General features: G+C 34.8%; 1 protein-coding gene across 1 annotated transcript in view; it reads right to left on the reverse strand.

Annotated features, from left to right (window-relative positions):
• TARBP1 (tRNA guanosine 2 -O-methyltransferase TARBP1) overlaps nt 1-12,158 on the reverse strand; it is a 35,943-nt gene that overhangs the window by 16,251 nt on the left and 7,534 nt on the right. Inside the window, exons 9-20 of the mRNA XM_074161478.1 lie at nt 11,151-11,247; nt 10,212-10,301; nt 9,825-9,963; nt 8,498-8,500; nt 8,025-8,121; nt 7,576-7,751; nt 4,322-4,419; nt 3,284-3,445; nt 1,521-1,736; nt 970-974; nt 601-856; nt 325-513 (exon numbers count right to left, since the gene is read on the reverse strand). Of these exons, the coding sequence (XP_074017579.1) occupies nt 325-513; nt 601-856; nt 970-974; nt 1,521-1,736; nt 3,284-3,445; nt 4,322-4,419; nt 7,576-7,751; nt 8,025-8,121; nt 8,498-8,500; nt 9,825-9,963; nt 10,212-10,301; nt 11,151-11,247 (1,528 nt within the window). The remainder of the gene's footprint in view (nt 1-324; nt 514-600; nt 857-969; nt 975-1,520; nt 1,737-3,283; nt 3,446-4,321; nt 4,420-7,575; nt 7,752-8,024; nt 8,122-8,497; nt 8,501-9,824; nt 9,964-10,211; nt 10,302-11,150; nt 11,248-12,158) is intronic.

The following is a 12,158-nucleotide window of genomic DNA, read 5'->3' on the forward strand; positions in this document are numbered from 1 at the left end:
CTTGTGTCCACATTAAGGTTACGAAGTGGATAATGTAAAAATAAAATAAAGACCAAGAAAACCCTTGCAGAATGCGGAAGATACTGAACAGATTGCAAAGTCAAAGAAATAGTAATTTTCATTTTCTGTGTTACAAGAACAAACAATGTATTTGTCTATCCTCAATCTGATTCTCAGATCTTTTGTCCTAACACTCTCAAACTAGTACCTTTTTGGAAATGAAAAATTCATGACAACAGCTGAAGGGAAAATAAAAAGCAAAATACGTTTTTGGATCCAGATAAAATTTATGTTCACTTCTCAAAAAAGAACTCTTAAACTGACCTCTTTTATTTTGGCATATGCTTGACCCTTTGCACTTGCAGCAACCGCTAGAACCTCAGTGTCAAAGACGAAGTGAACAAAAGCTTTTAGATTGGACCAAAATATTAGCTGTGTGTTGCTCAAAGAGGATATAATTTTCCAAGCCAAATCAAATGCTTCTATGCAGAGAGACTCCGCTGAGTCCAGAAGCTGAAAACAAAGAGAAGAAAAAAGTGTTACATTTGAAAAAAACCACACCAAAAACTATTAATATCATGCCATTATTTTATCTTTTACCTTGGGAACAAGGACTTTCATGCAGTCAAACACAGCTAAAACTTGGTCTGAAGGAAGAATAGTTAGGGCTTCTAATGCAGACTCTAGAATTTTTCTTGACCTTTCAACTGTAGATAATGAAATTTCTGAAGTTCCTTCATACTCTTGAGCCAGTGTTGGAAATGAATTTAAAATAAAACGAAGGCAAATCCACTGGTCGCAGACATAACGAGCAACAATTTTCCCCCAGCCTTGAGATGTTGTTTCTTCACATAAGCTGTAAGGAGAATATTATTCCTAAATATATATTGTATTAGTTTATCCTGCACATTCCTGCTCCACCAGGAACAGCTTAAATTCACTATACTTCTTCTAGATGCTCAAATTTACACAGACTTAAGGGGAGATTGGACATGTTCATGGAAGGGAAATCTACAAAAAGTTTTTTAAACACAGAAAAAGCAGTCTCACTGCTCAGGCAGTCTCACTGGTCATAGACATCTGGGAGAGTATCCAATGGAAACACCACCACATGCTGGCAAACATTTTTTTGTTAACCATGTATTTGGGTTTTGGCCCTCAGGCTTGCTCTGGGCTTCTCTTCCTCACCAGTAAATAATTTCAATTTAAACTGGTTTCTATACATGCTATGGCTTTGTGCAGTGTATATGTATTTAGGCTGGCATCAGGATAAGCAACATTCAAAGTTAGCTCTGGCTTCATAGCACTAGAGGACTGAGCAAAAGAACCTTTGGTCCGATGCTATGGCTGCTTTAATGTTCTGAAACCTGAAGGTTAAGACAAAAGAGCAACTGAATGAAGAGTTTGTGTTCAGAAGTCTTCATTTTTTATCCTGGCAAAAAGTTATCAAAGAAAAGAACAGGAAAAGCCAGCATGTTAATCACTGCTCCAAGCTAATCAAATTTATTCTGGAGAATTACTGAAGCTATAGCATAGACGTACCTACTTTTTTCTTCAACATAAGATGGCTTCTTTAATACTTCATTGTATTGAGAAAAGGAAATAAATCTCTTCAGAGCATCCACAGAAGGCAGAGATTCAAGGCACACTTCAGGTTTCCGATCCATTATCTCACAAACTGCTGTAAGTGAAGCCATGCTAGCTACTTTTTTAATCTGCTCTTTAAGCTTTGGCTCCTAATTAAAACCAAATCATATATGAACAAAACAGGCACAGATTTCTTCTAATAAGATACAAATAACCTCCTGATACATTTGATAATCCTGCTATTTGTATCACTTCAGACATCATAAGGTAGCAACCCTGCACCCATCTACTTCCTTATTTTCCTACCCTATGCATAACACAGCTTTACTCGGCTGGGTCAGAGCAATCAACCACAAGTTGCAAGCACTGAAAAGAGTGTAAATCTTGCAAGTTACAGTCACTTATGCATTAAGTGCAGGCGCCTAGCTCAACTACGATGGAACACTTCCATCTTGCCAGGTAGCATTTTACATACATTGCTGGATAGCAATTAAAAAAACAAAGACGCGAGTCCACATAGTCAGAGACCCAATGCAACAGCTGAAATTAGGAATACCACATTCTAACTGCTCCAAGAAGCTGAAAGGTCACAACACCGACTATCATTATTTTGTGTGATAAACGCATATATTTAAAGAGGCATGAAATAAAAAGACTCAATTAAATAAGTCAATAAACATACAGTTTTCTAATAGTATTAAAAACTCAATGTTATTTAAATATCTTCAAGTTACTTTCAGCTCTCTAGAGCACAGGAAAGATTTTTCTTATCTGTAATTACTCAGTGTTTTCTTTTTTCTTCTTAAACAGAAGATGTACTCAACTGAGGATATCATCATGACAATTCTACTGAATTCAAAAGAAGTTGGTAGAGACCCCAGTGAACACTAAGTTTGAACCATAAAACATTTACTTTGAAACTATGGAATAAGTACGTAATTCACATAACCAAACAAAAAAAGACATTAAGTCTTTGTTTCCTTAGAAAAGTAAGCCTAGCAAATCAAATACATACAAACTTTTTAATGTTATTAACTGTTCTTGATCAATAATTCAATGCAGAAAATACCAAAGATATTGCCTAAGAAATCTTAATTTAAATCTCCTCTTTTTATAGAAGTTATTAATGTTTCTTTACCTTTTGAAAATACATCTCTCCGATATACTAGCTATACCAATCACACAACTATGGGACAAGAAAAATAACTATATGAGAAACCCAAAGCAATGATGGGTTCTGGAATTTCTTTTTCTTTGTATGTTTCAGCTTGGAAATTCAACAGATCATTAATACAAAAGGCGTTTCTTTTACCAGTAACTTCCTCAGTAAGACTGGTTCATATCTGAGGAAAAACCTTTTAAGTACACATAGCTCTAGCACACAAAAGTAATAAAAATCTTAGCTACAAATATTTTACGTTAACATTACACTGCCAACTAAAGATACACGTGTTAGGGAATATATATACACATACATATTCACATAAATTTTTTATTATTTTATAATATATATTAAAATAAAATATATTTATAATATAAATATTTGTACATTAAGTTGCACTTCTAGTATGTTTATATAATTATTTATATATAATCCAAACATTATATAAGCATTACAAATAAAATATTTATTTTAATTAATATTTACTGGTTTATTTTATATTAATATTCACTGTTGCAAATAACGTTAAATTACCTCTTCACAATTTGTCTCCTGAAGATTACGAATAGATGCATTTGTCAGGGAGAAAATGAAATTCTTGATAGATGGTATTTTCTTCCAGCCGACTTGCAAGCACAAATTCACTATCTCTGGAATTAAAGCTAAGTATAGATCACAGCGATCGAGATCTCCAACCTAAAAATGAGGAAACAAAGGTCATCTGAGGCATTAAGAGAAGGAACCAAACTGAAAAAAAAGAAAACTAATAGTAACAATGATAGCAGAAGGAAAACAACAGCAGTCATTTCAGCTGAACAACCTTTTATTTCATTTTAGGGTTTTGGGGGTAGAGGGAGGTTTGGGGTTTTTTTGTTTGGTTTTGGGGTTGTTTTTTTTAAATCTTTTCAGCTTACAGGTTCTTCTAGTTTAGGGCTCTGGAATATGCCTTAGAAGAGACACTGTGAAATTCTGAAAGAAATCTCCAATTCTTTTAATTGTTAAGTTTATTTAACTTCCCTTACTGGACACAAACGAATGCTATGTAAAAACACCTGAGCTCGCCTGAGCATCAGAAGCGGTGCAGCTCTTTAATACATTCAACACGGTATTTTTAAACAAGTCAAAATCCTCTACTGTCAAGTTCTTTTGCTTCAGAAGTCACAGGTTTCTTTTGGGTATAAACTTAAACACTGGCCACAGCAAAGAGCAAACAGTGGAAGACAGTCACTAAAGATGTTAACCGGGCTGAGTACTGAAAGTCTCCAAACACCTCTAAACTGTGCTAGCAGGTGCGATACAGTATGACATGAAACTCATGATTTCTTACTATATGATTTCTTTAGATTTGAGAAGAAACAAGGAATATGGACCACAGACACTAAACACTACTTGTCAAGACACTTTTGGTTTTTTTTTCTGTATTCTTACTGTGCCCATTCAAAATGTTAACAGAGGTGTTTCCATGCAAAATGACTTTCTAGGTGTTTAAAGATTTTATATGAAAATTAGGAATACTAGTAAATCAAACTAACAAGCAAAACCACACCAAAGTATATCACAGTAATTACTTACAGTGCTTAACTCATTTGCAGTAAGCCGTCTGAGAAGAAATCCAAGAATACTCTCCAAAGGTGTCACTAGAGATTTCCAGATAAAAACCAATACCCCATCTGTGTGAAGAGAAAAGAAAAGAAATGTTTTAACATACAGAAATACAATTTCCTCAAGAAATTTATTATATCAAGCAGATTTAGTTAAGTTACAGAGTCAAAGTTATACAGTAACAAGTATTTAAATACCTAGGAATACCTTAAAACAGTTCTGTAGTCTTTAGCAGTGTAAGCCATAGGATTGAAAGAATCAAACCAAATTATATTCTTTCCTGAGACTTATCATGACTCAGTGAACCAAAACCTACACAAAACCAGAAGATCAAAGCATAATTTCTCTTAGTAAAAGTTCCCAACTTTTTTTCCCCTGTTGTCCTATTCCAACCTTCTGCACAAACAGCTTATTAATGAACTTACTCTTTAAAGAACAGAAGTTTCCATATCCAGCAATAAATTGTATATGAGAAAAAATGCAGTTATCCATCTCTAATATGTACAGAAGTGAAAACCGTTTTTGGTTGAGGGTTTTTGTTTGTCTGTGGGTTTTTTTGCTGTTTAGAAATAACTCAGCTTTCGATACACAGTAATTTTTACAAGATTCCAGTCAAGTAGCTTCCTGGCTTAACATTGTAAATCAACAGATAAGCTTAGAACAGGAAATCCAATACATTTTCTAAGAAAAGGCTAGGCTACAAAGCGTACCACATGTGCAGAGCATTTCACAAACAAAAAGACACAAGTTTATTACACAAGGGAGGTAAGTCACTCTGCTAAAACACATTTAACCACAAACACACTTCAGCCTGTGTTTCAAGGGTAAGGGCTAAGCTGAAAGCAAAAGAAATAAGATATCAATATGAAAGAGGAGTTAAAATACTCTGCAAGACCATCTTGTTCTAAAAATATCAGTCATGAGTTCCAGTATTTGAGAGAGTTACCCTGAATTACACTTCATGTAGTGAAATTATGATGAAATGGAAGCCCTTCAAACAGTAGAAATATAACGAGAGTCCAGAAGTCCCAAATCTATACTGTACTTACTTTCAATGTTCTCTATTAAAATGGCTCATTAATTTGTTTAGAACAAACCATGTATCTATATCAGATTATTATCACATTTCATCATAAATCTCAAATCACTAAAACATCTTCTGCAATTAAAATTCAGAAATTCTGCAGATAAACATGTTGGACATAAAATCCAGTTCACTACCAGTGGCTCTGCAATACTATAAAAAAAAAAATTAGCAAAAACTTACTGTTCAAAATAGTGAGGTCTACCAACAGTACAGATAGCAAGACCTGTAGAAAAATGCTGCTGATTTCAGCATGCATTTCAGACATGTCTATCCCCATTAAAGTATTCTTAAATAAAACAGTTCCCAATTGTTGACGTTCTTGTTTTATAAGCCTAAATTCCTTTCTTCTTCCTTCCCATTTTATCATTTTCCATTTGACAGACAGGACAAAACTTCTGCATTTTACAGCATTATTCTTCTCACCCCTCAACAGAGTCAATTCACAGCTGCAGAAACAAGATCTATTACTTGGCTCTCCTGTGCAGGAGGAAGAAGCATGAAAACACTGTAGAAAATAACGTAAGAAAAGCAAAGCAATCCTTGTTTAACTTAACACAAAAAGACGTAGTATTACAAGTCCAATTCTGAAAGCCTCTTGAAAGACTCCACTGATGATGGGAGTGTTCAAAAGGATGGAGACAACTGTGATGCTCAGCCTTGCCATACCTCAAGAACTCTATTAGCAGAACTTCACGTGCTGATTAAATCAGGCATCAAAATTCCCAAAGCAGGAGCAATCACTTACATCTACATTAGCAAGCACATAAGGAAATAAGGCATACAAGGAAATTATTTACAGAGTTATATTCTTGATACTAAAAACCTAACATGGACTCCTATGTGTTTTGTAGGGATCTGTTCCAGGCTTGTTCTAGCCTTGTGCTGCAGACTGAATGCACACTGGCAGCTGGGACACATCTTCCAGTTTAGCTTCATCTGAAGGAACCCACTCCAGCAGTCAGAGACCACCCCACAATATGAACTTTAACAGTCTGCATAATTAGTTCTCAATATTTCAGTCAAACAGCTAAAATCCAAAGGGTGTGTGTGAATGAATAAAACACTTTTAAAAATAAAGGTAAGCATTTACTTCAGGGATGCATTTAGACATCTTTATGAAACCTGGATGCAGAACCTGAAATAATGTTTTTTCATGCAGGGGCCTGGACCTGTGACCCCAACTCCAAAGCTACTCTTGTACTCCATGTTACGAAAACACTAAAAAAAAGTCTGCAAATAATCTGGAGAAGCAGAACCCAAATGCCAAGATCCCTCCCGTTCCAGTTCAGCATCAAATTCATGAAAATAATATTGCAATTTTTCATTTGCTCTCAGAAAAAAAAAAAAAAAAAAAAAGGTCTGTTCAGGTTACAAATTGACCAAGTTCTAACAAAGGAATAGTAAGGACTCCATAGCTTTTGTTCAGACTCTCCTGAAAGGCCTACAAGCTAAAGTGCTCAATCTGTGGGGGGGCCAAAACTCCTAGAGAGTCAGATCAGCAGACTTGTGCTTAGGTGGGTACCTCTTAGCCTCCTTGCTTCTAATCAACATCAAACTAAAGCAAGTCAGTTAAGCATGCCTACTGAAATCACGCCTAACAGTGTGAAATAATCAGAGGCATCCTGTCTTTTGCAGTCTAAACAGCGTTAGTTGAGACAAAATTACCTACCAGTCAACTCAGAAAACAGTATGTCTAGCAGATTAACTATTCACTCAGGGAAGGCTGGCTCCAGCTGAACCTGTGGCAACTAAGAAGGTTATACCTGGTTTCTATGCTAACTTCTTTCTGGAGTGCCTAAATGACTTATGGAATCCATAGGTTGGCCATAAATATTTTTAATACGGTCACACTCTCCAAATTTTAGCTAACTGCTAATCTAATCCTAATGGACAACCATTGCTTTCTCAGAAGCCTTCCACATTCTCAACTCCCAGCCCTTAGGACACCTTCAGAAGAGCCCCTGTAGGATTGAGCCCACAGCTCAACTCTGTAACAGATATGCCAGATTGTCAACTTTTACATTTACCACTTCTAGACTAATATTAATTTGACAATATAGCCTTAAAACAGTAAGTACCTTAGTTTTAGTTAGACTATAATTAATATAAGATACAGTATACTGAAGATATCACTAACCATCTTGCGTATTGGAACATTTTAACGAACGGGTCTGCAATAACTTCAAGAGAAGCTGTAGGCTTTTATCTGTTTTCAGTGTTGGTATGTAAGCATTACTGCCAAGTTTCATCAAGACATCCAGAAGAGGGTTCAAGAAAGCCTCTAGTTCAATCCATTCTATGTTGCTTTTTTCACTACACAAAAACAAAAATTAAAAAGAAATTCCTCTTCTGAGTATCTGCCTTAAGTGCTGAAGTCACTTACGGAAATAAATAGGACACGTTTCAAGTATCTTTAGAAATGTTACCCAGTATGTTTGCAGCAACAGCTGGACGAGGTCTAAGGCTGACCCAAAGTCTACAGAGAAAAGTGGACAACTTCCTGACTTGATCAGGCTTCTACCGGATCCTTCAGGAGTGAGGGAGTTGAAAAAGAGAGAAATGTAAAATAAGGTATTTCATACTTACCTGTATTTATTCCTCATCTGCTCCACGTCTGCAGCCAACAGAATCATTGTTGCGACAAGCTTAGCTTCAAACCAGTCAGGCATAAAGCAATTTTCTCCTGATTAAAGATATTTTAAGGTTTCCACAGCATTTAAAAAATACCTTCATGTTAATTTTTAAAACTTTTGTGTTTGCAACTTAATAAATTAGTAGTATAACAATTAATGCTAACAAGAATATTATTAGTAATTTTTTGCGTTCTTTTATCTAGATATAAACTAAAATCAAACACAATTACTTCTCCTTTATGCCTCAAAGAGGCTAATCTCATTGGCCTCTATGCTTATATCAATTTTAGGCAATGTGTTATATTATGTAGGTGCTCCCAGCAGTCTTTTCTATTGCTTTTAAAAATACATTAGTGTATTCAAATGAACTTAACAAAGAAAATAATTCCATTATGCTTTGTCAGAAACATCAGCTGTAATTTTGACCAGCTGAAAGTTATATGAAGAACTAAAACTATTCTGTCAAAAGGATGTAAAAAAAAAAAAACTAACTAAAGTTTCTCTTTTCATGGGTCTTTTATGGAAGACATAAAGATAGGACATCATTATATTTATAAAAATGTTTCTTAAATAGTAGTACATAAGCTGGGTTTAGGTTTTCTTGACTGGTATGTTTTTGGCTTTGGGAATTTATAAAGCAAAACACACTTTGGAGGTACAGTTCAAGCAGCTGGACATGGTTGATTTTTTATTTTTTCCTCCACAGAGCTGCTTATAAGCTAAGATTCATTTTGAACCAGGACATTACAAACATCACTTTTTTTAGAAGTGAAACACAGATGTTTGCCATGAAATTACAGATAATATAGACCAAGGAAAAAACGTTTCAGGAAGGAGAGAGGATCTGCCAAAATTTTTAGCAAAGCATTTACATTTAGAAGCAAAACTTGCCTGCAACTTTTCTAACCATAAGACAACCAAGTGAAGTTTCCCAGGCTGCAGGAAGCTTCTGAACCTATTCATCATTAGCAAATTCTGGCCTAGCTTTTATATCTCCTACAGGTATAATATTAAAAAAGTGTTCAGTTTTGACTTTAGACATTATAAAACGATATAGAATTTGATACAATTGCAGTACTGAAGTAGTAACTGAGTACCACACAAAAGTTAAAGTATTCAAAAAGTCAATTTGCCATTCCTTTCAATTCTTCAATCCATTCCTTTCAAAGAAAGAAAAAAACATGGCAGTGAAGAAAGAAGTCTGTGCATATTTATAGAGCATACAAAGAACCTTCCTTGGTTATAATGCCCGGCAGCTCGTCTGCTGCAAGCTGTCCAAGATCAAAAGAACATCACTTGCACAGGAAGGTGTGTAATGAGCTGCCAAGCTGCACTACCATACGGCATCTCTCTCCCTAAATATACTCGGTCATTTTGCTAAGCTGCGCTGAGAAAGGCTACAGAACCCATAACTATTCACATTCCCTTGTGCTTTCCTCTGCCCCCATACTCCAGCATTTTCACACACCACCAAAAAAGTAACAAAAGAAATCAAAGGAAAAGCATCAGTGCAGCATTAAAACTGAGTATTAAGGTTTAACTTTCAATTGATACCGCAGGGCTGTATTTTATGAAGGAAAACTGGAATTAGAAAATAAATTTCAAACTTAAGAATCACGACACAAATTAAGTAGAATTTCAGTAAGTATAACATAAATAAACAAACAGCTCTCCTAAAATCCAAAGGATTTTTGTAACTTTTTTGTTTAAATTATCTTTAAAATATTTTTATATTAATAAACATTTAACTTACTTTCAGATGCTTGTGTCTTCAAGTACTCTCCCACAAGACTGCGTACATACTGACATAATGATGACGTCTCTCGATGCTCAAAATCGGAGGTTACAGACTTTTTGAAACATCTGTCATTCTCTTGAAACCACCTGCAAAGCTAAATTAAAACCAGTATGTTACTATTTAACCATACCTGCCAGCTCTGTACTGACATTACCAATGTAACAGCACTGTTAAATGCAAGCTGTAACATCAAAAAATACAGTTAATACCCCTCACAGTGTGTATTTGTCTTGAGGCTTAGAGGACCATCCCCCTCTAATTAACACCAAAAAAAGGTCTTCCAGAGAGTAAGGTAGGTATTAAAAAATGTTTGATAAACATAGAATCAGCTTCAGTTCTCACCTCTACCCATAACATAGTATCTCTCCTTAGGGACTCCTCTGGTCTAAGAGACAGAAGAAAGCTTGAAACTTCTGGGAGGGACACTTTCTCCTGAAGAAATTAATCAAGATACAATAGTTGCCAACATAATATAAAACCGATAACATCTATATAAGGACTTAAGAAGTTTGCTGTCATCTGGTGAAAGTTTCAGAAAAAGAAATTGATTTTTTCCTTTCCATGACACACTCACTTTTGTGTCTTTTGGACCAACTTATCTTTACAAAGGAACACTTAAATTTTCCTAAGTATTAAAATCTAACTGAAAATTAATACAAGAATAGTGCTATTCACTGATGATACCTTTTAAATGAACATACATAAACAAGTAAGAGTTACTGATAAGTACTGTATCTGTATTTCCAAAAGAAAATTCTGCTCAGACAGTTTTATAGCCATAACACACAACATGGAAGAAGGTCTACTTATCTAGAAAGTAAGCATGTTATAAGACAATCAAAACACGAATACATTGACTACTGAATAATTAAGGTCTTGCTATTAATGGTGGTTTTAGCATTCTGGTATTATGAACACTTTTTTTCTCTTGGGTATTTCGGAAAAGTCCATTTAGTTTCTATCTGTTAACAGCTGAGTTTATACAATGGATATCATAATAGGATACTCTTCCATAACTACTGCATGAAAGCCCTACAAGAAAACATCTAGTAAAAGGTAATGAAAAAAATACATCATATGAAAACCAAAGTTAACAGAAGCATACCTATATTTATATAGCACAATTTTTTTAAGTAGTCACTAAAAAAATTGCAAATTCACCAAAAGCAGTTGTTCCATGTTGTATTTAGCAGTTTTTTGAGTCCTGTTTACCCTGTTAAAGTGTTAGTGCGTTTCTATTGCACTAGGGAGAAAAAAAAAAAGACAACAAATTAAACTCACCACATCTGTCAAATGCATAACTGTTTGAAGAAGATAGCACTGAGCAGCTCCACGCAACAAAATCTGATGTGTAATCATAGTACACTGGAGGACATCTCTGGAAAGAAGAAAAATATGTGCTGTAGAAAACACACACTTACAAAGTTTAAACACTTTCATGCATTTGGTAATTATTAACCTTCTTCAATGTATTAGATTTTATTTAACAAAGATATTCTACAAAGCATAACACAATCACTGCCTGATCAGGCAGCATACCACCTGGAACCAAGATGACTGCTATATGTATTTTCAAAAACTGACATTAAAACTTGGATAAACATATATTTGACAAGGTAAAAAAGGTGGGGTTGGGGAGAGTGGGAAGTGCAACAAATCCGAAAGTAAAGGAACAATCCCCATGATGACATCAGTTCAAGCTGATTATTTAATATTTGCATTTCTATCTGTAATAAATATAGAAATAAAACATCTTTCCCATCAAATTCTCATTCTAGCACAACACTGAAAGAACCTTCAATGATCTTTTATCAGCAGAGGTGTGTCTGACTTTTTTTGGCCTTTTTTTTTTGTAAGCTATTTTTATCCGATATTCCTTCCACCACTATTGGGATTTTATTTCAAAGCTCAAATTTGATTAAACTGTAATAATTACTGATTTTTAGTGGCTCTAGGAAGTGAAAGCAGACACTTCAGAAACTTCAGTGTGATTAAGGACAACATGCATGCCAAGAACTTTTACCTAGCCTTTTATTTACAAGTCTCTCATTTTTCAATTTTGTGGGCTGTCCCCTGATATAGCCTCAACTGCCATTAAACAAGGTTTTAATGTAATTAGAAGAAGAGGAAGAAGTTTGATATATATCAGTTAACAAGTATGGAAGACCAAGGGAAAATGATGCCAAAAAAGAAGTGACGACAAAGGACTGAAAGGCAAAACACTAATTTTTTAAGTCACGCAGAGATATAAATGCATTATGAGACATAAAGAACCTTCCACTCCCGTGC

Source organism: Numenius arquata, chromosome 2 (assembly GCF_964106895.1).
Source record: "Numenius arquata chromosome 2, bNumArq3.hap1.1, whole genome shotgun sequence".
Classification (NCBI taxonomy): domain Eukaryota; kingdom Metazoa; phylum Chordata; class Aves; order Charadriiformes; family Scolopacidae; genus Numenius; species Numenius arquata.